The sequence below is a fragment of the Gouania willdenowi genome, chromosome 21, assembly GCF_900634775.1.
Source record: "Gouania willdenowi chromosome 21, fGouWil2.1, whole genome shotgun sequence".
Classification (NCBI taxonomy): domain Eukaryota; kingdom Metazoa; phylum Chordata; class Actinopteri; order Blenniiformes; family Gobiesocidae; genus Gouania; species Gouania willdenowi.
The window spans coordinates 8,883,671-8,911,264 of record NC_041064.1 but is presented as its reverse complement, the minus strand read 5'-3'; the positions used below and the strand labels follow the sequence as shown (position 1 = coordinate 8,911,264).

At 36.9% G+C, this 27,594-nt stretch overlaps 2 protein-coding genes across 8 annotated transcripts; both read left to right on the top strand.

The window, feature by feature from the left end:
* The first annotated feature begins 204 nt into the window (after positions 1–204).
* LOC114454882 (tubulin alpha chain-like) lies at positions 205–26,573 on the top strand. Of its 4 annotated transcripts, XM_028435736.1 has the most exons (5): positions 2,438–2,543; positions 3,688–3,910; positions 4,095–4,243; positions 4,321–5,251; positions 25,927–26,573. In XM_028435736.1, the coding sequence occupies exons 1-5, from the start codon at positions 2,541–2,543 to the stop codon at positions 25,968–25,970; spliced, it is 1,350 nt and encodes a 449-aa protein (XP_028291537.1). In that variant the 5' UTR covers positions 2,438–2,540; the 3' UTR covers positions 25,971–26,573. The 4 variants fall into 4 exon arrangements, with proteins under 4 accessions (XP_028291538.1, XP_028291537.1, XP_028291536.1 ...); XM_028435735.1 differs by lacking the exon at positions 25,927–26,573 and having other exon boundaries at positions 4,321–5,426; XM_028435734.1 differs by lacking the exons at positions 2,438–2,543; positions 3,688–3,910; positions 4,095–4,243; positions 4,321–5,251 and adding exons at positions 20,219–20,369; positions 24,215–24,446; positions 24,576–24,724 and having other exon boundaries at positions 24,996–26,198.
* dnajb2 (DnaJ heat shock protein family (Hsp40) member B2) lies at positions 6,162–17,664 on the top strand. Of its 4 annotated transcripts, none has more exons than XR_003672642.1 (11): positions 6,162–6,427; positions 8,232–8,320; positions 9,933–10,042; positions 10,137–10,190; positions 10,277–10,393; positions 10,570–10,644; positions 11,427–11,559; positions 11,804–11,874; positions 12,606–12,896; positions 17,071–17,150; positions 17,288–17,664. XR_003672642.1 is itself a non-coding variant. In XM_028435744.1 (11 exons), the coding sequence occupies exons 2-10, from the start codon at positions 8,256–8,258 to the stop codon at positions 17,097–17,099; spliced, it is 945 nt and encodes a 314-aa protein (XP_028291545.1). In that variant the 5' UTR covers positions 6,162–6,427; positions 8,232–8,255; the 3' UTR covers positions 17,100–17,137; positions 17,288–17,664. The 4 variants fall into 4 exon arrangements, 3 of the variants coding, with proteins under 3 accessions (XP_028291545.1, XP_028291544.1, XP_028291543.1); XM_028435744.1 differs by having other exon boundaries at positions 17,071–17,137; XM_028435743.1 differs by lacking the exons at positions 17,071–17,150; positions 17,288–17,664 and having other exon boundaries at positions 8,232–8,324; positions 12,606–13,675.
* Positions 26,574–27,594: the final 1,021 nt, after the last annotated feature.

The following is a 27,594-nucleotide window of genomic DNA, read 5'->3' as shown; positions in this document are numbered from 1 at the left end:
GAAATCTAGGGAAGCTGACTAAAGACAATTCACCATATGTCAAGAAACAGCAGATTGTGGCCATTTACAAAATGCCATGTATCGATGAATGCATTAAACTATACTTTGAAGATTCTTTCTCCATTTCTGACAAACCCCATGGGGGTGTAGACGACTCCTTAAACACGTTTTTTCAGTGAGACTGGAGCAGGGAAACATGTGCCCAGAGCCATTTTTGTTGACCTGGAGCCAACTGTCATCGGTCAGTTCTGTTAATGTTCATTCGTCGTAGACCGGTTATTTTTTCATGATATACTTGGGGCCTTATCAAATCCATTTTATTTTTTCCAAGTTTTCTGTTTTCCTCATTAATTTTCAAAACATATTTTAGAAATATTATTCTTTTTTTTTAATTTGCATGTGAGGATATATTCTCTGTAATATTAAAATTTACATTTGATTTTGTTTTAAAGGTGCAGTCCGCGAATTTCAGATTCCTCTCTCTCCCTCCCTCCTCGCTTGTCCTGCCTCCAAACTTTCCAAAGTCCCTCCCTCAGAGGAGCTAACGTTAGCCAGACAGCAACATCACAGTAATATAACATGCTCTGTTAAAAGCATATCATTGCAGCGCTTCTCACTCTCAAAGTTCACACACCTCAGCAGCAACAACACAGTGTCACTTACGGCAGCCACACGGAGGCTGCTGCGCGCACACAACTCATGCACTGCAGAGTTTTAGTGTAACAATTACAAATCAAACATAATGTAAGTCAAACAGCAGTAATTACCTTTTAAGCAGAAAAGTCATCAATTCCATCTTCTACTCCTCCAGACCATACAGTGTAAAAATAGATGGCGCTCTAGCTCCGGGAAAGGGGCAATGCCTGTGAGCAACAGCTGTCAGACAGCCCATCAAACACAATCCTGGCTCTGATTGGTTCTTTTTGCTCGATGGCGGTGCTTTCTGGCAATCTGCCAAAGGCTGCACGGGGGACTCAAAGAGCCTGTTTTTTATCACACAACTACTAGTTTGATGTAAAGCTGTCCTTACATAGTGACAGCTTTAGCAAATATGACAAGTCACTTTTATAAGAGTTGCAGACTGCACCTTTAAATAGCATTAGAAATACTTGTGAAATAATGCAAATGTCAACTTGTTTAGTTAATTTATTTTATATGCTTCTATATAAATGAGTGATGAGCCCAAACCTGTCTGATTCCATGTATATTAAGGTTGTAATAATTCATCTATGTTGAATCAATTATCAACCCTGTTGATGAGGGAACTGTGAACAGCGCAACAGGCAACCACTCACTCTCTCCTACAGGCAATTTGGAGACTCCAATCAACCTAACAGTCCTGTTTGCGGATTGTGGGAGGAAGCTGGAGAAACCGCACGGGAGAACATGCAAACCCTTCACAGAAAGGACCCAAGTCTCCACCCCGGGGCTTGAACGCAGGGCCTTCTTGCTGTGAGGTGGATGTGCTAATCCAGGGATGTCAAACTCTTTTTAGTTCAAGGGCCACATACGACCCAGTTTGACCTCAGGTGGGTCAGACCAGAAAACTCCATGTTTTTGTAAAGGAATAAAAGCACAAAATCCAGAATGTAAAGCTAAATGGGAAAATTCCTTGACTTTGCAACTAATTTTCTCGAAATGACCAAAGTAATTTGCCAGAATTCTGTGGGATAATTTACGTGAATTTTCCAGCTTTTTAAAAAAATACCTTTTTTAAAAAATGTATTTAGATTTAATATCACTGTAAATAATGCAGTATCGCAGCCCCATCACATTTTATCTCGAACTTATATTGTAATTTACAAAAAGTCCTGTTTTGATTTGTAAATTCCACTTTGAACGAAATCTTCCTGCGGTCCAAATAGATGATCTGGCCGGCCGAACTTGGGCCGCGGGCCTCGAGTTTGACGTGTGCTAACCACTACACTACTGTGCACCAATGATAAATTAGTTCATTAAAAGATAGTTTACGATATTAAAATAATTACTTATTAATTCATAAAAAAAAATCAAACGTTTTGAACAAAGCAAAAAATAAATAAATCAGCCCAAGGCCAACATTTGCGTCCTCATAAATATTTACCAATGTTTTTGAAGAAATATTTCATTTTTACAATTACAAAGGGTTCAGTGAATGCACTGTTAAAGCTTGGAGGGTTTAGTACCTCCAATAAGATAGAACCACTGCGATAGAACAACTATCCTCTCCATTTATTATTAATAATAATATATTTTATTTAAAAGCGCCTGTCAGGCCACCCAAAGACACTTTACAATAAAAATAGAATATTTAAAACAGTGCAATAGATTATAAAACAGAATAATACAAAAAAAGAAAAGAAAAAAGGACGATGTAGCTTTTTTTTTAGCTGCCCCTCCCTCCATCACTAAGCTAATGCTACACAGCTACCACTTCCTGTCCGCTGACTCCGCCCCCTCCACATGCTGGCCTATATAAGCCCCTGCTCTCCAGGTTAACGTCACTACTTTATCCCTGTGACTGAATCTTTAACGTCAGTCGAAGGACAAACGAACAAAAAATGGTGAGTAGCTGCTTAACTGATGACGTATCCTCTGAAATTCCCTGTTTATCCTCTCAGCATTTCCTGCTTTCTGTTTTTCTCATGAGTTAATGCATTTCATAGCATGCCCTCTTTGGCTTCGAGGCCTTACCGTTAATATGAGGCTTAAATATTAAAAAAACTACTTTAAATATGACTAATAGTTTTAATTTTAATAAATCACCTTAAGGTTTGCACGTAAGAATTATGAGCTACCAAAGAACATGACCTAAAAGACGACTTTGTTCTTCTTTGTGACTCCATCCCCTTGTTACACACAAGTGGTCTGGAAAAGGAAGTAAAGAAACGTACATAAGATAATAAAACAATAGGTTAAAGTCTTAGTCACGTAGTGTTCTGGGATAGTTTTCAAAATAAAGTAATTGTGGCTGAAATTAGAGCATATAAAGATGAGTGGTCTGTTCCGGGAAGAATGACTTGGCAGCCGTTGGGAGTTTTTGCTTTAGATGATGTGGCAAGAAACGGGAAGAGAAAGGAATGTTGAGGAAGAAAGAAGGCGGGGCTTAGAAAAGAGGAGATTGGATGAGGGCGGGGCTTAGGAAAAAGGACCCGGAATGAGGGCGCGGCTTTGGAAAGACGATACAGGATGAGAAAGAATGGGTGAGGCTCACCACATACCAGGGTTGGGGTCAATGACATTTTTTAGTGAAAATTACGGTTTCAATTACAGTGACTAACATTTTATCTTTTTTTTTTATCCTCGGAAGTTCAATTATGTGCTCTATTACTAAAGTTCAATTACAATTAATCACAATTACTCAGTCTTTAATAAATAATCTCATAAAAGTTAACTGTCTCTTGTTATAAAAAAATCCTAAATCAGCTGTGAAATACATTAAAAAAAATCTAATTTTAGTCTGTACTGTAGATAGAAATTCTATTCTAGCTCATGGTTTTCGTCAACATTTCTCATGTGGTTATTGAAGTCAGACATCTGGCAAAAACGAATTAACTCGAGCACAAATACATTGTACTTGTAATCTAATCTCCTTGTCCTTACATGAGTTGTTACCAGTTTTAATTTGAAATAAAACAAAAGCCTTTGACTGAGAAATGTGACTATTTTTCATCCTGTTTTCTTTCTCTCTTTTTTTTTTTTTTTTAGCGTGAATGTATTTCCATGCATGTCGGCCAAGCCGGAACCCAAATGGGCAATGCCTGCTGGGAATTGTATTGCCTTGAACATGGGATCCAGCCTGATGGACAAATGCCCTCTGACAAAACTCTCGGAGGTGGAGATGACTCCTTCAACACGTTTTTCAGTGAGACTGGAGCTGGAAAACATGTGCCCAGAGCCATTTTTGTTGACCTGGAGCCAACTGTCATCGGTCAGTTCTCTTAATGTTCATCCATCTTAGAGTAATAGTAAACTTTAACATATTGCAAAAACAGTGCATTTGTATAAATCTTTAAAGTACTGTGTAGTGTACTGATACATTTTCAAATATTGTATGATAGTAATTAGAATATAACAATTTCTAGTCAATAATCGTTAGTTTTGGTCTTTTCCAGATGAGGTCCGTACAGGAACGTACCGTCAGCTGTTTCACCCTGAGCAGCTGATCACAGGAAAGGAAGATGCTGCCAACAACTATGCCCGTGGGCACTACACCATTGGGAAGGAGATCATCGATTTGGTCCTGGACAGGACTCGTAAACTGGTGAGAGCCGGTTTCATTTGGTCAGGTAGATATGGTTTTCATTTCTAGCTTTAAAACTCTGGTTTTATTCTCTCCAGGCTGATCAGTGCACTGGCCTGCAGGGGTTCCTCATCTTCCACTCCTTTGGTGGAGGCACTGGCTCTGGTTTCACCTCCTTGCTGATGGAGAGGCTCTCTGTTGACTATGGTAAAAAGTCCAAGCTTGAGTTTGCCGTCTACCCAGCACCTCAGGTTTCCACTGCCGTAGTTGAGCCTTACAACTCCATCCTGACCACCCACACCACCTTGGAGCACTCTGACTGTGCCTTCATGGTGGACAACGAGGCCATCTACGACATCTGCCGCAGGAACCTGGACATCGAGAGACCGACCTACACCAACCTGAACAGGCTCATTGGCCAAATCGTGTCCTCCATCACGGCCTCTCTTCGCTTTGATGGAGCTCTGAATGTTGATCTGACAGAGTTTCAGACCAACTTGGTGCCTTACCCTCGTATCCACTTCCCTCTGGCCACCTACGCGCCGGTCATCTCTGCTGAGAAAGCTTACCATGAGCAGCTGTCTGTGGCTGACATCACCAACGCCTGCTTCGAGCCAGCCAATCAGATGGTGAAGTGTGATCCTCGCCATGGTAAATACATGGCCTGCTGTCTGCTGTATCGAGGTGACGTGGTGCCGAAAGACGTCAACTCTGCCATTGCAGCCATCAAAACCAAACGCACCATCCAGTTTGTGGACTGGTGCCCCACAGGCTTTAAGGTGGGCATCAACTACCAGCCTCCCACTGTGGTTCCTGGAGGAGACCTGGCCAAAGTGCAGAGGGCCGTTTGCATGCTGAGCAACACCACCGCCATCGCTGAGGCCTGGGCCAGACTGGACCACAAGTTTGACCTCATGTACGCCAAGAGAGCCTTTGTCCACTGGTACGTTGGAGAGGGAATGGAGGAGGGAGAGTTCTCAGAGGCCAGAGAGGACATGGCTGCCCTGGAGAAAGATTATGAAGAAGTTGGTACTGACAGTGTGGGAGAGGATGATGAGGAAGGAGAAGAATACTAAAGCACTTGATGTAACCACATATTCCAAAAGTTTACATCATTCCAGCGTTCTGAGTAACAGTTTGCGCAGCAGTGATGTTGGAAAACTAATAAAAGTCATTTACAGTGTCCTTGGGTGCTACTCAAGTATTTGTGTCCTTGTGAATATTTGCAATTGCTCAACACAATGTTTTATAACTTGCTAAATTAGTTTAATAAAAAAAGTTTAATATATCTAACCTAAAAATTTAGTAGTTTGACCTTCTGTGTCAGAATCATGACTCAAACAATTACACTAAAAGTTTTATTCTAGTAAAAACATAACCACTGCCGATTGCTTGCAAAACTTACTCATGTATTAATGTCCAAATAAACTTATTACTGCAGGGCTTCCCTCCAATTAATTCGTGAAATGCCTTGTGTGTTCTGTCTGATCTAGTTGTTTTTACACTGTTAAAGCTAAAATACTCATCTCAATATAATTTGATCGAAGTTTCTGGTCTAATCCAGCAATAGCAAGTGACGTCATAAAGTCACATGGCTAAAAAAAATGAAGCCATAAATCAATATTTTTTTAATCAACTATTCTCCACTCCAAACATTTGAGGTTGCCACAATGACATACTGTTTTTTGTTTTTTTTTTAAACTAGTATACATATTAATAGCTTAAAATGTCCATATAAAGGCAATAAAATGGATGCATAAAGGCAGATTGAAAATTACATTCTTAAATGTGTTCGTAATTCCAGCTCTAATATATATAATGAAATATTGAACAATAAAAGTAGGTTTATGACACAAAAACTTGCTGGTATGTGAGCATTTAATCTGCAACAGGCGGACTGGGGCAGGGCGGACCCGGTGACGTCACACCGCACTTTCTAGACGCTTTTATTTACCCCAGCTGAGCTCGTGCTGATGTATAGCTAACCGCAGCTCTGAGCGGACGGGCCTGACATCCTCGTACTTTCCTAACACCGCTGCACCGCGGAGGACTAACGGCGCCGGGCCTGTGGTGCTGAGCTGTGGAGGGGCCGGTGACGGAGGCTGGATGAGGGGGCGGTAACCCAACACACACGACGGGAGAAGCCAACAACACTTACTTATTTGTACTGACTTTAAAGGCGGACACCACTGACAGACTACCACGGTAGGTGATTTTTGTTTTTTTTCTGCTTTGTTGACTTACCAAATATTGATATCCCACCTCTAGCTTAACCTACTCGCTATGTATCATAGCCAAACATATGATTCCCCAATGACAGAAGAGTATGTAGGCTAAAGAAGGGTTGGGTTAGTCTAACACCTGCGTTAACAGCCCTGTGTTTAAGCCTGTGTCGGCCTGCTGTCATGTCAGCAGCAGTTGTCAGATGCCACGGAGCTAGAAATAACGTAGTAATAATAAAACATGCGGGCCGGGCATGGCAGCTCCAGCTCCCCCGGAGGGACGCTCTGTGGCTGGAGCCTGAGGCAGAAATGGCGACTCCAGAGGCCCTGAATTTATGACAGTAACTTTTCTTTAAAATGTATGATAAGGATAGGCAACTCTATCACAAACATGTGATTGTATCTTATCCGAGGGTCACATAATCAATATTCACATCAGCTTTTTAGAATAATGACTAATCAGATCAATTCATTTATTTGTGGGTTTGATGTTTTGTCAGTTTTTATTTTTTGTATTCTTGGTGTAATTTTCTACATTTTTGTTGTCTGTGTGTTTTTCAGGTCACTTCCTGCATTTTTTTTTTTTTCGGTTTCATTTTGTGTAAATGTAAACAGTGTAAACAGTTTGTGTGTCTTTGGAGCTATTCTGTCATGCGTTGTCATTTTGTAGTCATTTTATTTGTTTAAGTGGTTGTTGTGTCTGTCTGTGTCATTTTATGTTTTTTGCAAGTCATTTTGTGAAGTTTTTCTGTACTTTGTGTATTATGTTGGGCTTCATATTCCTTGCAACTTCTTGAATTACATTTTTTGGGGATTTGCTTTGGGGCCGCAAAAATGTTGACTGAGGGCCACCTGTTGTCTATTTCCGCTGTACAGCCATCTACTGTATGAATTGAATTTTGAATTTTATTTTGGCAGTTTTCAGAAAAAAAACAAAAGAACACTCAAACAACTGTATTCTTTACCATCTTGTTCTCAAATATAAATTTAGTTCAAATAAAATGCGGTCTAAAAAATTTAACTCACCCATCTCGTCACTTTGTGCACTAATCCTGGCTTAATCCAGAAATTTGTGATACAAAATTAGGTCTTGGCTCAATAAAATTTCAGAATACTGGATTAAAGTTCCCTGCGAACCTGAACAGGAATAAGTGGGTCTGAAAATGAATGAATGGATTAAAGTTTAAGGTGTCAATTATTTGATGTTTTTTGGCTAATAATAATTTTTAATTGTTAATTTGAGTTCATGAATATTTGTTTTTTAGAAATGACAAAATTCTGAAGTTATTGTCTTCAAAAGAAAAAAGATGAAATTATGAAAAATGTTCCCTTAAATGAAGCAGAAAAAATTATATTGTTGTAAAATACCTAAAAATAAAACCTACACTAGATATTTAAGGAGGTTATTGTGACATTTACAAGTGTAATTGATTTAAAAAAGTCCCATATTTTCCAAACATAAACAGTAATATTAATAACATGTCAAGGGATCATTGTTTTCTATTTATTGCTTCATCTATTTTTTTTTTACTTTGACTAAGTTGCTAATTTCCAAAAGAAGTCAACTGTGAAGAGCAACAATTGGTTCAGATTGTTGTATATCTATCGACCATCTCAGGAGAAGTGCTTAGTTTTTTTAGTTCAAAATCCTGAATATTAGCTTACATTAAAAATAAATAAATCAATAAAACTAATAAACACTGTAGTTTACCATTAACACTCATGGTGATATAATCCAACTGTGTGTGATGTAAGTACTATATGTTTTTGTTTGCTTTATTTTCTAGCTTGGCCTTTTATCAAAGTGAGTCATGGTGGACTACTACAACATACTGGGAGTGTCCAGGACTGCATCTCAGGATGACATTAAGAAGGCGTAGGTATCTGGAGATTTGATCTGATATAAGGAATATTATCGGTTATCTTTTCTGTAATTTTTTTATTTAATTCTTTTTTTTAAATTTTGCATTTCTTCTATCTGGATAGCAATTAACTTTAGCATACATTATTTTTTTTGTAACAAAAATATAAGTTTTAACATGAAAACATGTTAAAAACAACAGTGAAAATGTCAAATTCATTAAACCCTGGTGGTGTGTATTTTTAATTTTGTCCACAGTATTCACATCTGATTTTACATTTTAAAAATTACCAATTCCATTTCCGTTTTGCACTTTATACGCCTTTACGTTTCATCATATTTCTCTAATCCCATGTCATTAATGGCTTAAAACCGTCCCTAAATTGTGTCAAACATGCTTTGTAGGGTTAATTGGGTAAACTATTGTTATTAACTTCATATTTTTCTGCTGTATTTGGGCCAAAGCACATGTTGAAATTACGTGAGAAAGATTTAACATCTGTTTGCTAAAGCTGCTACACATTCAGCCCACCGCTTTATTGCGAAGAAATGTTAATGTAATGATATTGTCCTAAAATATGCATGTGAGGGTATATTTTGTGTAAACATCGCAATTTTCACTTGATTTTGTCAAATAAAGTATAAAAAATAATACATAATAAAATAAAAACAATATTGCCATTTTCGTTTCAGGGAGTGAATTCTCTTTTTTTTTTACCGCCAGTTTTCCGTGTCAAACTCAAACTCAATGCCCGGGGTCCAAATCTGGCCCTTTGTAGCATCCAATTTGGCCCGCAGAAGAAAGTAAAATTGACAGAGAAAACATGAATCATTGTGTAAATGAAACTCAACATTATTTGCACAGTTTTCCCAGTGCTTATATTGCATGATTGTAGTCATTTTTAATGTTACACAGTTGAAAAAACTCAAAAGTCTTACAAAATCCTTTGATTTTCCTCAAATAATGACCTATTTTTCTTAATTAAGTAAAAATTGGTCACAAAATCTGAAGTGAAGATCCTGTTGGGACTGATATTTGTCACTTTTTGCTTGGATATGGTTGGTTTCTTACATATTTTGATTTTTATGTAAGCGTAGAAGTGCAAACTTGGGCACAAAAATCTTGAAATTAGTCGTTTTCTCGCATAAAATCTGCGTGAGATCAAACTGCTCCGTATTGTCCCCTGAACTACAATGAGTTTCTCTATATAGATGATGGTTGTTCAGATTGGTACATCTCTGTGTCAATTGCTGCGTTTCCATTGCAAAATCTAAATAGCGCAATAAAAACTGGTAATCGAAAGACCTGAAATTAAAAAAAAAAAAAAAACATTCAAATATGGCAAAAAAGTTTTTTATGCTTTCATGAGGAGGAATTTCAGATGTTTTGATATTGAAATGTGTTGCAAAAGCACTATGGAAACAGTTTTTACGCATATACACTGGTCACATGACAACTTCTGTCCGAGTAAACATGACGCGATATGTATGGACAGAAGAGGAGGCTGGGATGAGATTTCATGGGAGATTTCAGACATTTACAAATATCGCTTTTATTTTACAAAAATCTGTAATGGAAACCCAGCTTCTGACTATGTTTTTTTTTTTTTTTATTTTGTTTTTGCAGATATAGAAAACTAGCTTTGAAATGGCATCCTGACAAAAATCCTGACAACAAGGAGGAAGCGGAAATAAAGTTTAAAGAACTCGCTGAGGCCTATGAAATCTTGTCTGACAGTAGGTTATACACATGTTCTATATACAGTTTGTTGGGGGTAATTTCTTTATGATAAAATCATGCACTGTTATTTATGGACTCTTCTTTTGACAGAGAGCAAACGTGATGAGTATGACAGATATGGAAATGACAGGATGCGACACACAGGTAATATTAATCATCTTTAGAAGAAGATAAATGTATCTCTTGACTCTTTGTGAACCTTCCTCCCTCCCTCCCTCTCTTTCTTTCAGGTCCTTCTGGCTCCGACTTCTCATCCGATTTCCCCGGATTCACCTTCACATTCCGCAGCCCGGATGAAGTGTTTAGAGAATTTTTTGGTGGCCAGGATCCATTTGGGAGCTTCTTTGGTGAGAAATTCATTTAAAATTTTAGAAGCGTCACATTTGTCTTATTTTCAGGATTGAATGGGTTTCCTTTTATTTGGCACCAGAGATGGAAATAGTTCGGAAAAGTTTTAAATTATCCTCACTTGAATTTTACCTCACTTTGTGTTTTTTTTTTTTCTTTCTTCTTCAACATTTAGACGACTTCCCATCATTTGGAGGTTCATCATCTCGACTTGGCCCCAATCGATTCTTCTCATTTCCCTCAACAGGAGGTACATGTCTACATTTCAAATAGTATGGAAGCGGATTCGGGACAATTTTGATGGAGAAAATACTTTTGGGCAAATCAAGAAAAAAAAAGTCGAAATGCCGAGTTTAAAGTCGCAATTTTGAAAATAAACTAAAAATACAATATTGTGATAGAAGTCAAAGGTTTACTAATAAAGTCAAATCTACGGAAGCTGACGATGGTTAATTTATTATATGACAACAAACAGCAAAATGTTTACAAAATGCAGTATAACAATGAAAACGTTAAACTATACTTTCTAAGTTTTTTATTTTTTTTATCTCATAAAGTTGTGTTGTTATCTCTTTATATATATATATTGCCAAAAACGTAATCTGTTCAGAAGGAAAAAAGCAGGCAAGTTTGGAAGAGGTGGAGCATTCAGTCCGTCTGTGGCTATTGAGGAGCTACGGAAACAGATTAGGGCCAATTTTAACCTTTGATGGAGGCTGTTGTCGTATAGTCCGCTTCCGTATATTTGCCTTTATTAGCAAACTTTCAACTTTTACCACAATATTGTATTTTGAGTTTATTTTTGAAATTTCAACTTTAATCTCCTCGTTATATTTTAACTTTATTCTTGACATTTTCACTTTATTCTTGATTTGACCAAAATCATTTTCTTCATCCAAAATTAGCCCAAATCTACCTCCGTAAAATAGATTTGAGCTCTTCATTTATCTAATTATTGTTTACTGGCTAAAGTAGTAAGGTACTGTTTTTTTTTTTTTCTCTTTTTTATTTCACCTTTTGGATTTCCTACAGTTGAATTCACCTCCTTCTCCTCTTCATTGGGCGGTTTGGATGGGATGGAGAGTATGGGTGGCGGAATGGGCAACTTCAAATCAGTTTCTACCTCCACTCGCATCATAAACGGCAAACGCACCACCACAAAAAAGTATGTAACGTGCACAGGGACATTAACCACCTTTAAGAGATAAAAAAAAAACAACAACAGACGATGAATATGTGCTTGCTGTAATAACAATGAATGCCAAATTACTCAGATCATTGAAATGAATGAAAGGAATATGGATTCCATTGTTTGTTGGAAAAACTTTCACTGCACATAATAAAGGATACGTAAGACGTAACTTTCAGAGAACAAATGTTTCAGCTTTGATTGTGTTTTCTTCTGACAGGATTAAAGAAAATGGGCAGGAAAGAGTTGAGATTGAGGAAGACGGAGTGTTAAAGAGTGTCCTCATTAATGGTAAGAGCATCATCGCTGTATTTATAGCTTCTGTTCACTGTTATGATTATACTTTAGTGCAGAGGTGGGACACTTTCATCATAAAAATGTGATTGTCTGATTTGAGGGCCACGTTATCAACATTGATGTCAGCATTATGTCTGTTTTTTCCAGTTTTGTGTATTTTCGTTGTTGTTTTGTGTATGTTAGTTTTGTATATTTTGTGTATATTTGTAGGATTTGCAGTGTTTTTCAGGGCAAATTTGTGTATTTTTGTTGTCCTTTTTTGCATTGTATTGTGATTTTTTTTTAATGGAATTTTCTTTTGTTGTGTGTTTTGCTGTTAGTTGTTTTATGTATTTCATTCGAGACATTTTAAAACAATAATTCCAGCAAGTTCATTTTGTCTTTTCAAAAAATAATAATAATATGTTAAGGTTACATTTATTCAGACAACTTTTTTCAGGAAATTTATTTTTGAAATTTACTTTGATTTCCTGATGTGTTTCGACTGCCAACTGTCAGTCCTCCTCAGAGGCATCTATTTTCAAGAGGGCTGATAGTTGGCAGTCGAAACATGTCAGGAGATCATTGTAATTTTCAAAATAAATTTCCTGAAAAAAATTCTGAATAAATGAAACCTAAACATATATTTTTAAAACAACGTTCTTTCTCCTCCACATACCCATAGAAGTTTGAGAACCACTGACCTAAATGAACTTGTATAAAGTTGGTGTCTGTGCTGATCCCAGGTGTAGAAGACGAGATGGCTTTAGCTCTGGAGCTGAGTCTGCGAGAGGGACAGCCGGACCTGTCCTCCCACAAACCCCGGATCCAGGGCAGATCACCTACTGACCCCTCCCACCCCAGCCCCTACTCCGCTGCCACGCGTCGATCCTTCAGCTCCGCCCCTTTCTACAACTACGGGGTCGCAGGAGGCCTCGAGGATGACGAAGACGACGAAGAACTGCAGATGGCTTTGGCATGCAGCCTGTCAGAAATGGAAGCCCAGCAGAGAACTGCTGCTACCAACGTCATATCAGGTGCTCAGTGGGGCAGGGGCAGGGGTGGGGGGGAGAAAAGCAGGGCTCATGAAGGCGGTAGAGTTGCAAACGTGCCTAGGTGTGAAACTGTGGGAACGGAAGAGGCTCATTTTAAGACGGGCTCAGGGCCCCGAGGTCAGTTTGAAACTGAGTCGAGCTCTTCTTCGCCCGCGTCTCACTCAAATATTAGCACAACTCTGCAAAACCAGTCCAGCGACGAGAGTTTTAAACCTGCGGTGAGAAATAGCGACGGCACTTGTAGGAAAAAGAAAAACAAGTGTGGGTGTGTCGTCTGTTAATTGGCCCGTTGTGTTTATTTGCCTGAACTAATTGAACTTAAAAGCCTGGTTTTACCAAGTTGTGAACAGGGTGTACATTTTAGGACATCCTCATGTTTCAGAGTCAAGTATCAGATATTAGGAAAACCTGTCATTTGTCAGACCGAACAGACTCATGACTCGGCAAAAACTCCGTCAAATCCAACAGCCTCACTTATCAAACTAAATGCTGTCAAATCACACAGCATCACTTGTCAAAACAAGCACCATCAAATGGCACGACCTCAGGCTTCAAAATAAAAGTTATCAGACTCACCGACCTTAGGACGTAAAACACAACATGGCGTTTTATTTTGAAGGAACCGAAAGCACACATCACAAAGTAAGTTCTATTCTTTTCTTTTTTTAAAGTTAAGATGTTTGCATGTTCTCCCCGTGCTGCGTGGGTTTCCTCCGGGTACTCCGGCTTCCTCCCACAATCCAAAAACATGACTGTAAGGTTGATTGGAGTCTCTAAATGGCTCATAGGAGTGAATAAGAGAGTGAATGGTTGTCTGTGTCTGTGTTGCCCTGTGATGGACTGGCGCCCTGTCCAGGGTGTACCCCCGCCAAGTGCCCTATGAGAGCCGGAAATTGGCACCGGCAGACCCCCGCGACCCTGTTAAACGGGAATAAGCGGGTATGAAAATGGATGGATGGATATATCAACAAATTGTTTGATTAATAAATACACAGTTAAATGAAACGTTGATGTATCTTAACCTTTAAAAACAAACAAATAAAATAACAGCTTTCAACTTACTCTCATGTTTGAAGCAGCACATATTAATGATGTCATGTGTATTTCCAGTTTCCTCAAAATACGTCATGTCGTGTTTTACGTCATGAGGCCGTTGAGTCTGACGACTTTTATTTTGAAGCCTGAGGCCGTGTCATCTGACGGTGTTTGGTTTAACAAGTGAGGCCGTTTGATTTGACGAACGACAGAGGTTTTCCTGATACCTCACTGAGACCTGAGGATGTCCTAAATATGTACTTCATTGGTGAAAATCTTGTTTTGTGACTTACAGTAACATAATCCGATTTAGTTTTGTTTAAAATTCCATTGGAAAGCTAAGACCATGATGCCAGCAAGTTAATTTTGTTTTCTTTTTTAATAATATGTTAAGGTTTCATTTGCATCAAAGCGATCAGCAGACACCTCTGAGGAAGACTGGCAGTTGACAGTCGAAACATGTCAGGAGATCAAAGTAATCTGCATGAAAAAAGTTGCCTGAATAAATGAAACCTTAACATATTATATAAAGTTAAGACCAATTTAAGATTGGTGCATTTTTTCAGAAGGACAGGGACTCAGTCGTTTGAATGAATACTTTAGTGTTTCTAGTGTGTTGCTCTCTGTAAGATGAGGTGAGTGCAATGCATGAGTGCCTGAAGGGATAAATAGGAGTAAGTGATGGAGGGATGGATGAGCTTAATTCACATTTAAAACCAAATGTTATAAAGAATTGTGAAATAAATTACAATATATATGTATTTTCCCCATTCAACTTAAATTCTATTTTTCAGACCATGTTAATGCTTTAATTTATTCTATAATACTGCCTTCATTCAAGTTCAAAGTTTTAATAAACTGCACACACAAATTCCAGTTCAGTAATGAAGTTTAATGGTGTTAAACTTGCTTGTGCTGTGCTTTACGTCAGCCAATGAGCTCAAAGCAGCAATTTCTAATCTAATAACTTTACTAAAGTAGCACACAGTTGAAAAAAAAAGTACAGCAATGTGACATAATCAAGCGTAAAAATGTGTTGGATGTTGAAAAGTGCCTTTTAAAGATGACAATTTCACTACAAATGTGCCAACTTACATAAACTCTCTTATTATCCTCAAATATTACATATCCCTGGGGTTAATCTGACCCCAGGGATATTTGCTTCCAGAAAATTGCTGACCAAGTCTTTGTGCCAAGTACTTTATTTATTTGTTGAATACATAAAAACCCCTTTTTCAAATGTGCCAAACACTCGCCCTCGCTTTCGCCTCCTGTGCCAAATTCCAACGATCCATGAGATCGTCTTCATATTTCCACTGAAATGCAATATTTGAAGAGTAAAACATATACACAATACTTCCTGTAGTTATGGCTGTCATGAGCTGGTGCTGGGTTCGGCTGGTGAAGTGTGAAGTGAAATTATTTTATTTTGTGTAGCTGTTAGGACAGGTGAGTGGAAGTTACGACTTCAAAAAAAAAAAAAAAGCTCTCCATAATGTGTGTTATGATTACACTGGTGCTGAGTAGATTTTTTTTTTTTAATGATACGACTGCCTTAACAAGTGTTTAATGACAGGCAGTGTGATCGCTTACCTGTATTGTATTGTTGTTGCACAACAGTATTACATTTAGTTTTCTCGTGTGTGTGTGTGTGTGTGTGTGCGTGACTTGCAAAAGTGTGACTTTTATATTTGCACAGGTATCATCATTATAAAGTCACTTTGACGCTGTGCTTTAACACAACATTGACACGATTCTCTTGAATTTATGTGTACTGTTGAATGTGAGTTAATAAGGCGAAAGACCTTTTCAAAATAAGAGCATGTATCAGCCCTGCTGCAGCGAGAAGCCACCTGTTTAAAAAAGGAAAAATAACCAATAAAGTTCCACCAAAAGAGGATTTCAGATGTTGTTTCTTATGTAACGGCAGTAATATGTATTCTATTTTTAAAAGTTTGAATCTCATATTTGGAAATGATTTTTTAAATATTATGATATAATGATAACAAATGCATTTCAGTTTGTGAACGATAAAATAAAGATGGTAATCATGATATTTTTCAAATTTCATAGAATTATTCTTTTTAAGTTTTTAAACAAGATATTGTTATTGTTCCATTTAAAATGATTCCACAATATACATATTTTTAGATCTTTTTCATATAATAATCTATGCTTCTGCTGACAAACTAAAAGTAGATATGATGTTGTAATTTGTTTTTTTTAAAAAAAAAAAGAAAATGACAACAATATTAGTGTGTTTTTTTTCTTCTTTTGTGACATTTATCACACATTAAAATGTGATCTGGTGTGTGTGTGTGTGTGTGTGCGTGCGTGCGTGCACATTTTGGCCTTATGAAGCAGAAAATGTTAATACATATGTGTCAAACTCAAGACCCAGGGGCCAAATCCAGCCCTTTAGAGCACCTAATTTGGCCCGCAGGAGAAAGTAAATGTGTATCATTGTGTAAGATACAAAATAATTAAACTGTAGATATCTCAGCCCCTCATGGATACAGATTTCCCATTCTTAAATCACATGATGGCAGTCATTTTTTAATCTCAAATTGATAAAAAAAAAAAAAAAATAAGCTCAATTTTTTATTTTTATTTTTCAAAATCCTGCAAATTTCCTCAAATTATTCTACTCAATTAAATAACAATTGTTCATAATATCAAGGAAATGTAAGCAAATATAAGTTTAAGGTTACTAAATGCTTGGATATTGTCGGCCTCTTATATACTTTATATGTAATTTATACAGTACCTGTCTAGAAACTTTAGCCAATGGCTATAATCTGACGTGTTGTTGTTGTATGTTCATTGATATGTACTGTCCCTATTTAAATAAATAAAATAAAGTGCTTAAATAGCTTTTTTTTCTGCTAAATATTTGTGGCCTACTTGAGATCAAACTGATCTGTATTTGACCCCTGAACTAAAATGAGTTTGACACCTGTATTAATATTTAATGTGAAATCAGGGTGTGAAAATGGCTCTTTTTTAATCTTCCTTTTCTCACCCAGACACGAACATCTTGAAGAACTAAACATAAAATGCATGTGGTTAGTAAATGTCGCTGTAGTGAGATTTGTCTTACACTTCCTGCTTCCTGTTGCAGACTCAGACTTCGAGGCCTTCACGAGCTAATCTGATTGGCTCTTGCTGCTCTGTGAACTAGCCCTGAGGTAAATCATCAGTGTGAGTCTGAAGCACCTGCACAGTTTTTTTTTTTTTCTTTTTTTTTTTTTCAGTGTCGACGCTTCTCATCATCCCGCCTCGTTGGATCACACGCATCCCACAGAGTGTGTAACGTGTTTCTTTATTTATTCTCACAGGTCACACATCAGTTCTTCAACGATGCACTTTTCTGTCTCTGCACACCGTGGCTCGCACTTCCTGAATGACACTTAAGAGACTTTTATTTAATGTGTGTGTGTGTGTGTGTGTAAGAGAGAGAGTGAGTGTGTCAATGGTTGACTGCAGAGTCAGACTGGATAATATGTAATTTGAAACATGAAGAAAAAGCTTTAAAATAGTAATATATATGCTGAGAGCAACGTCGTATCCACTTTATGTGCAGCTGTTGTATTCAGGGACAATAATAGTCAAATAAAACCACCCTTAAAGTAGTAATTGAACTGCTGTCTACAGTGAGAAATGCACATTAAACAACACACAAAGGGGAGAAAATAAAGGATTATCTGCTACACTACACTCAATGTGGGGTCATTTCTCTTTGCAACGGATAAACTTCTGCTCAACATCCGAGTAGAAAATGAAGACGTCCGTCTAGTAATTCCAGCAAGTTCATTTTGTTTTCTTTTTGAATATTTATTCAGACAACTTTTTTTCAGGAAATGTACTTTGATCTCCTGACCTGTTTCGACTGTCAACTGCCAGTCTTCTTCAGAGGCGTCTGCTGATCACTTTGATGTGTCCTTGACTTCCGCATAGTAATTTCAGAAGTAATCCTTTTAAAAAAAGAAGAAAAAAGGAACTTGCTGGAATTATTACTGTTATTATTAATTATTACTATTATTATTATTATTATTTTTTACTTAATTCAGGAATTTAGCTGAATAACTTACTACATTTACAAGAGACTCTTAAGTACATTATTATTTGACATTCAGGTCAAAAAAAAACTTATCTGTGGAAGTCATTGGGCCGTGTTGCTAAAGAAGGATAAATCAAGGCAAGACTTGCAATAAAAACAAGTTGCAAAATGATTTTGTGCAAATCTGAGTGTTACACTGAGCTAAAAACCCATGAAATAAAAACAAAACAAAATTAAAAATATTTTTTGTATCTATCAAATAAATGATTAAATAAACAAAAGTTTTAAAAATATATACATATATTTGTATTTTCTTTTTTATTTCCACTTTTATCTATATTTATATACATTTTTGCATTTATTTAATGGTGTACTGTATATTTTATCTTTTTTATTTTTCACTTAAATTTATTTGTATTTAATTTTCTATTTTTTTTTTTTTTTTTTTTTTTTTCACGATTAGTTATTTATTTGATTTTAATTTTGATAGATTTGGTCCTCCATACTAAAGGCATTGGGTAGTGTTTGATATTCATAAATTATATTTCATACTAATGGCTTCAAGAACACACAAAAAAAGATGTTTTTCATGGTAAACAAAAATGCTTTCAGTTCATTAAAAATAAAAACAATGGATTTTGAGTGTTATAAGACAAACTAACAGCAATTCCTGCACAAAACAAGCCAAAAATACACTTTTAAATGATGCGACACACAGTAAAAACTCACACTGACACACTGGTGACATCTGCTGGTCAAAATGTAAGGTGAGAGCTTTTTTATCCTCAAACTGGTGAAGACTGACTTGAGGTCATCCATGGTGGACTTAATATAAGAAGCAGAAACAAAAATTGGAAGGAATATTTACTACATGGTTTCATAAATGACGTGCGTCAAGAAATCATGAACTATTTAACAGTTGTAGTTAAGATGTGTAAATAATTACAGTTACTTTTTGCATTGTAGATTAGTATTTTTGTATACCTGTTTATTTCTAATTTTTCATTAAGCCTTACATTTAATTCTTGAATTGTTTTTTTCTACTTTGTTTATGTTCAGCTTTTAAATTCTTATTTTTTTGAAGGTGCATGATAATGACAACAGTATAATGTACATTAGTCTATTTTTTTCCTTTTTAAAAAGCTGCATTTATTACACTTTGATTAAACAATTCAACGAATATTACTGTTTTTTCATATTTGATTAAAGTCTTTACTTAAGTATATTCTGTTTGTTTTTTTATTTTTCACTCTCTGCATTTTTTTTTTTAAATGTCCAGTTTAACCAATAAAAGATACTTGATGGTAAACTGCATTAACTGCCACTTTTAATCTTAATGTATACACATTTATCTATTCATCTGTATAATATCCACTGTTAATCAGGAAGTTTATTGTAATTTGTGCCATAGTATATAGTAATCTTAAAAAGGTAAATCATTGTTTTAATGAGAAATAAAATGGGTTAAAAGTGACCAAAAACGGTGGAAAAAGTGGTGAAATGGGATTTTAAAAACAACAGAATTTTGTTAAAAGTTGCAAATTAGATTGGCCAAAAAAGAAAAAGTGGTAAAATAAAATAAAAAATAAATCAAAAAAACAGTTCTTAATATTGGATTAAAAGTGGCAAACAAAAAAATGTAGGAACAAATCTTGAATGTAGTTGAATTAGCCAAAAAATAAGCATTGAAATAGGGTGAAAATAGGTTAAAAGTGACACAATAATGGGTCATGACATTATATGGGAAAAGAGGAGGAAAGAGTTTATTTGTGCTGAAAATGTCTTAAATGTGGAAAGAATGCGCAGAAAAGGTGAGTAATGCAAAAAAAAAAAAATGTATTAAAAGGAGCAAAAATATGGCAAGAAAAAGTGATGAAAAATAAATATGGCAAGTTTGGTGGAGTTGCAGAAAAAAATTTCAAATTAAAAACCCGCAAAAATTGGCTCAAATTGTGGAAAAAAAAACGTTTATTCTTAGTTTCTTGAAGGCATCTGGCGACCCCCCTTCCAGTGTCTCGCGGCCCCAAATTGGGTCCTGATCCCAAGGTTGAGAACTCCTGCCTGGTGTAGGTGAAGGATAATCGTGTGTGAATAATAAAGCCTTCATTAACAGTAGTTTGTGCTTCAGTCTAAGCCCCCCCACCAAAAAATGAAAGTCTCCGAGGACCCCTAAAGGCTTGGGGCGGCCCTGTGTGAAGTGTACGTGAGTTTACGTCAGATGTAGTGGGCGTGGCTTCCCGCAGAGTAAACCCAGAGGCTCTACCTGACATTAATACGCACTCAGTCCGACCACATTGACGGCCGTCGAGTCTTCAGACAAACAAGTCATTTACCCGTTATCTCTCCTATACTCTACAATGGTGAGTAACAACTGTTGACAGATGTTGTGTTGTTTACTATTACTAATGACATTATTATTAATAATATTATTATGTATTCATATTAGAGTGTTTAAATTTTCTGTTGTGTAAGATGATTGCAAACAAATCTTTCCAATGTAAAAATAAATAAATGAAAAACTCATGTTAAAGTGATTGTGTGCATATCAACTTCTAGTATTTTTTCTTCTACTACTGGGTCAGTGGTAAAGAGGCAACGTGTCCCTTTTTTGAGTTCATGCTTGCCATAAATACATGTCTGTCAGAGTGGAATTTATAGGTGTGTCTTAGCTCTGCAGTCAACATGTCAAGTCAAATTAAAGCAGGGCTTGGTAGTCCTGCAAAACTGGAATCATTTCCCTCCAAAATTCAAACGGTTGTAGCAGGAAACTAATAACTGGCTGTTGTTGTTTTTTTTTTTTTAATTATTGTGTACTAAGCACCTATGGTTTGTCCCACATCTTTCTGTTGGAAAACCATCTGTTGCACACTCAACCTGTTTCCTGTTTGCACTATGTTGTACAAACACTTCTAGTCAGGGCTGATTTTACTAAGCAAATATTAAAGGGTGGCCTGATCATATAGTCCAGATGGAGAGTCTTTAAATCTTAAAAAAAAAAAAATAAACAGAATAATCTGTACATATACCGTGGAAATGAAAGAAAATGCAAACGTAATGAGTTCAAATATAAACTCAAAACTCTACACCTGGGGGGAAATCCTTATGTGACTCAAAATGTGAGTACACTGGTGTAATAATGTCATTTAAACCCTAAACATATGAGCAAATCATTAATTCCCACAGCACAAGTCAAGTTACAGTGAAATAAAATGTAAAATTTGAATGAAAAGTAATTATGAAAAGTCTTTTTGTCTGTTTCCAAAGGTGTGGCTGCGTCAAACAGACACAAACCAATGCCATTTTTTCCTGTGCCAATCGATAACAATAAGAAAAACGATATAATCAGTGAGTCAGTGGTGCCAAAATGACTCCAGGTGTCAAAGCTGTATTATTTACAACCAAACTATATGTTTTAAATGCTGATAACAGGACTCAATTGTGTCGCGACCAAGACAGATGAAGTCCACTCCTGAGTCCTAACAGTGTAAACCAGATTCATTCCTGAGTAAACACCAGGACGAAAGGATCAATATTTGTTTAAATCAACCGTTCAAACTGGATGATGGATTATCATATTGGCTTGCAATGCTTTCTTAGTATTAGCTTGCAAATTTCATTTTTTTTCCTTCATATTTTTATCTTTAAGGGAAACGTTGGTTGAAAAGAGGGCGTGGGAATTGAGATCATTCAAGGATTGCCAACATGTCTCTATTGTGAATAGAAGCTAATGCTAATTCAATGGTGCCAGCTCAGTCAGTAATTACATTTCACCTCTTATTGTTTCATGTTTTTCTTTAAGATTTTACAAATGTCTAAACATGTCTACGTGATGAATCGATTCCAGAATTTCTCCATTCTTGTAAACCAATGTTCAAAGTAACATGTAGTCCACCATGACGTGAGCAAACTGTGAGGAAATCATTAACTTTCTGGTTTCTGTTGCAGTCTAACAATGTTGCATTCAGGGACCTTGCTCATGTTAGCTGAATTTAAAAAACAAAACAAAAAAAACAACCTTGATCGCCCTCATTCTCTGCGTATTTCTTACTGCTGAGCTCTTTCAGGTTTCTGAGGGTTTTTTCCACTTACTCTTACAAAACTGGAATCTCAAGTCAGTGCAGCGGCTCCTTAGACACACCTTCACAGTCAACGAGTACTTTGTGTTTGTGTATCACCAGTCACATGTTTTGTACCAGAAAGTCGTAATAAAATTCCATTCAGCAATGATCATGGTTTTGTGAGGATGACACTCGGCGTTAATAAGAACCGTCTTTAGTCTTTGCAGCTCGGTGTCAGGTTGGCACCACAGAAACCAAAAATAGAGCTCTGCTGACCTGGAAACCCTGTGCAAATCCAGGCAGAGCTAACTGTGTATAATGGGTGAATTAAAAAAAAAAGAAGAGGTCAATTTCAACACATCAAATTGTACTCAATAAATTCATTCAACAACCAAAATCTGATTTCCAAAAAAAAAAACCCCAAAACCTTGTTGAACTGTGTACGTCACCGGCGCCACCCATGACGATCCCACGGTCAACCCCCCTACCATCATCTGATTACTGGGAACGTTAGGTGATGCGTAAAAATAGCAGCGTGACATTGAGTCAAGTAGCAGATGTGACAAGTCGTCACTGTTCATGATTAGCGATGTCCCGATACAACTTTTTCACTTCAGATATGATACCGATATTGCAGCTTTGAGTATCGGCCAATACCGATATTGATCTGATACGGTATCCCTACAAATCATACATACTTTTATTACTTATTTTGTAGTGTGGAATGTTAGAAAAGGCTTGATCAAGTGATAATACTCAAACAGAGAACATTAGTCAGCAACAGTAGATATGACAGAAACTGACCCATGTATGTAACCAATTAATTACATACATTTTAACCTTCAACATAAGATCTGCAGTATTCTACAATAAAATAAAATAAAATAAAAAATGAAATACACCAGTACCAACGTTAAGGTGCATTACCCACACCTACTTTGTTGGAGTGTGAACCACTGTCACCTATGGATAGAAGTGCTGGAGCGGAAAATTTTATTGGAGCGCTTATGTCGGTGATTTTAGATGCAGTCCGATAAAATACGATATTCGTTTTCTGGCTGATATCAGACCGGTACCCGTTATGAATATCGGATCGGGACACCTCTATTCATGATGCAGTAAGATCAAATGATAAATGTGTGATTTGGAAAACAACTCAACGAATTAGGTGTTGTTACCTCCACCAAGGAGCTCATATTTTCACCAGTGTTTATTTATTTGGTTGTTTGTCAGTTAGCAGCAGGATTACATTAAATGTACTTCACAGATTTTGACAAAATGTTAACCAAAGATAGACCTTACACCATGGAAGAATTCATTAATTTACATCAATATACTGATTCTGGATCAGTTTGAAAAATCCCTCATCGTTGGCAAAACTTCCAAAATTCATACCCTGGTTCGTAATTGACCATCTTCATGAAATTTTACTCAGTTAAGTTGATTTGGTTCCTCTATTACCTCACCAAGTTTAATTTGGACCTACAATATTGTTGTGGATATAAATTTATTCCAAGCCTGTAAGATGTCAATGATCATAGTATGATGATCAGTATTACTGATCTATATAACTGCCAATATCTGGCAAAGAGGAGATTTGGTGCTTGACAGAGGTTTGCTCTCTGAATGTTCTTGCTTTATACTATAAATGGATGTAACAGTTTGGATTTGCTCTGATTAAATAAAGACCAGTATAATATACATTAGATTTTCAAATATCAGAATGTAAACATTACAATTAAAATGTTTGTTTTATTTTTGACTCTAATATTATGGCTGTTCTTTTGAATACAATAATTCCATACAAAGTCGTGAATATTGAACCTTCACAAAGTATTTTACTTCCTCGTATCAAATATCTTTCACACACATCAAAGCTTTGTATGTGTCAGTATAACAACCCAACCCAGTTTTAGCAGATGATCAGACTCATGAGAATATGCTTGGTCATTGTGGTCACATGTCATCTAATGAGAGCTGCAGGTTGACTTCATCTGTAATTCTATAGTTGTGCTTCCATCTAGTGGCAGAGAATCTAAATGGTTTTTAAAGATTTCTGTTTAAGTACACTTTTATTAGATCATTTATGATTTCCCTCTGTATTATGTGAAGATGAGCTTAAATTCTTTCTCTCTCTTGTCTTGCAGCGTGAATGCATCTCTGTCCATGTGGGCCAGGCTGGCGTCCAGATGGGGAACACCTGCTGGGAGTTATACTGCCTGGAGCATAACATCCAGCCTGACGGTCACATGTCTAGTGAAAATGTCATACCCAATCCAAAAGCCCAGGATGATTCTTTTACCACTTTCTTCAGTGAGACTGGGGCTAGGAAGTATGTCCCCAGAGCAGTCTTTGTGGACCTGGAGCCCACTGTCATTGGTCAGTACTGTTACCATCTTGGTGGATGTTTTTTGTTTGGAAACTTGTTTAGAAATGACTGTTTACCAAACAAGCTAGGCTTTAATCTCAAATGACAATTGCTCCTCTTATTGGCTTGTATTTTTCCAGATGAAGTAAGAACAGGAGAATATCGCCAACTCTTTCACCCTGAGCAGCTAATCTCAGGAAAAGAAGATGCAGCCAACAACTACGCCCGGGGACACTACACCATCGGCAAGGAGATCATCGATTCTGTCCTAGACAGAATCCGCAAACTGGTAAAAGTTTATATACCAATCCACCTGTTATCTATTACTTGTGGCACTTGCCTAAATCACACAGGTTTCATTGGCATTAATTACAATGACTTTCTTTTTCAGACTGTTGTTTTTTGATGTTTGTTTCTTGGTTAATGGCGTGTTGCAACAAACTTGAATAGGTGCCTGTTGCCTCCTACTGTACTGGAGTGTGTAAATCTTGGTGCCATCTATTTCAGGTCAATAACTGTTTTCTTTGCTAGTCCTTATAACTGTCTTCTCTCTTTGACAGTCTGATCAGTGCACTGGCCTCCAAGGGTTTTTGGTCTTCCACTCCTTTGGTGGAGGCACTGGCTCTGGTTTCACCTCCTTGCTGATGGAGAGGCTCTCTGTTGACTACGGTAAAAAGTCTAAGCTGGAGTTTGCTATATACCCGGCACCTCAGGTTTCCACTGCCGTAGTTGAGCCTTACAACTCCATCCTGACCACCCACACCACCTTGGAGCACTCTGACTGTGCCTTCATGGTGGACAATGAGGCCATCTACGACATCTGCCGCAGGAACCTGGACATCGAGAGACCATCCTACACTAATCTCAACCGTCTCATAAGCCAAATCGTGTCCTCCATCACGGCCTCTCTTCGCTTTGATGGAGCTCTGAATGTTGATCTGACAGAGTTTCAGACCAACTTGGTGCCTTACCCTCGTATCCACTTCCCTCTGGCCACCTACGCGCCGGTCATCTCTGCTGAGAAAGCTTACCATGAGCAGCTGTCCGTGGCTGAGATCACCAACTCCTGCTTCGAGCCAGCCAATCAGATGGTGAAGTGTGATCCTCGCCATGGTAAATACATGGCCTGCTGTCTGCTGTATCGGGGTGACGTGGTGCCGAAAGACGTCAATGTAGCAATTGCAGCCATCAAAACCAAACGCACCATCCAGTTTGTGGACTGGTGCCCCACAGGCTTTAAGGTGGGCATCAACTACCAGCCTCCCACTGTGGTTCCTGGAGGAGACCTGGCCAAAGTGCAGAGGGCCGTTTGCATGCTGAGCAACACCACCGCCATCGCTGAGGCCTGGGCCAGACTGGACCACAAGTTTGACCTCATGTACGCCAAGAGAGCCTTTGTCCACTGGTACGTTGGAGAGGGAATGGAGGAGGGAGAGTTCTCAGAGGCCAGAGAGGACATGGCTGCCCTGGAGAAAGATTATGAAGAAGTTGGAATGGATTCTTTTGATGAGGATGAAGAGGGAGAAGAATATTAAGAAAGCTTCACTGGGGTATACCAACGACTTTCAGAATAAAACAAGTCAAAGTTATTTATTAAAAGAAAAAAGATACATATTGAATGCTTATGTAAAAATGTAAGCAAGGGTCGCTTTTTACTTTTATAACTTTGAAAATGTACTTTTTACCTTGACTCTAGTTTAAAGGGGAAGTGAAACACTCCAACAAGTCTTGGCGGTGACGTCAATGTATTATAAACAACATTAGACAACGTGGATAAAAATACTGCAAAAACAAACATAAATTAAAAAGAAAACTAGAGATATCGGTAGAGCCTATATAAACACTGCACGAGAATCAACAACTTCACGTCACATCTGGTTGAAGATGGCTGCTCACCATGATTTGTATTTAAAGGTATAAAATTGGGCAAAATAATACTTTAAATGTGTTTTTTTATGAACCAAATGTGTAATACATTAAACAAATTTTGTTATATACGAAATGTATATATCCACTTGTCAAAGTGTTTCACTTCCACTTTAAGTATAGAAAGTATGTAAATTAAATGATAAAAACTAAATATTGTACAATAACCTGATCATTCATTCTTGTTTTGTTCAATAAAAGTGTTTCTGAAATATGTGCCTTTTGGTTCTTTTACAAATACATTTTTTTTTTTAAATAAAATGCCTATGTATTTATGCTCACCGGGTGATTGAATACAGCTAATTAAAATAAACTTTTATTGCTTTGTTTTACATGAATTAAACACCTTATTGGTTTCAGGCAATAGTTTCCTCTCATCATTTTAGAATTGTGAAAAAGATTGCTCGATAAGTGGTTAAGTGTCATGCACTCAAATCTCAATTTTGTAGTTTATTGTTTTGCACAGTATTGAGGAATTATTGTATCAAACCAATGAATACATAAAAGCAAAAATATTAAAAACAATATAATTTTAAATGTATATATACGCTACTGGTCAAAAGTTTTAGAACACCCACATTTTTAGCAAAAAAGAAACCAATATTACACGACTAGCCTATCTTTTATGTTTACGAATACTGCATGGTTGTCGGTATTTTTTTGTAATTTTATTTGAAGAAAATCCAACAATGAATTACAAGTCATTACTCAGGTTTGGTTTAAAACAGAAATGGGCAACTTTTATTACAGTAGGGGTTACAAAATGTGATTGTCTGGTCCGATGACACATTGTCAACATTCATATCAGCATTTAGAATAATGACCAATTATTACAGAAAATAACAAAGGGCGTCTGTGTGTTTTTATTATCGTTTGTTGTGTTTTGAGTCATATTTGTATTTTTTTTATTTTTTCGTTTTGTATGTTGTTCTGTCAATCTGTTTTGTGTGAGGACATTTTGTGTATTTTTTTTTTTTTTTTGTTATTCTATATATTTTTCAGTCATGTATTTGTTTTTTTTGAAATAACTGTGAATTTAGCTTTTGTGTACGTGTATTTTCTGTAATTTAGGGGTTTTGTTCGGCGTCATTTTGTACTTTTACTTTTGGCTGCTGCATAAAATTGTTGTCATTTTGTGCCTCTTTGTTGTCTTTTATTTATATTTCTATAATTTCGGGTCATGTTGTGTATTTTTGCTGTCTTTTGTGGGGGGTTTTCCCCCTAAAGCACTGC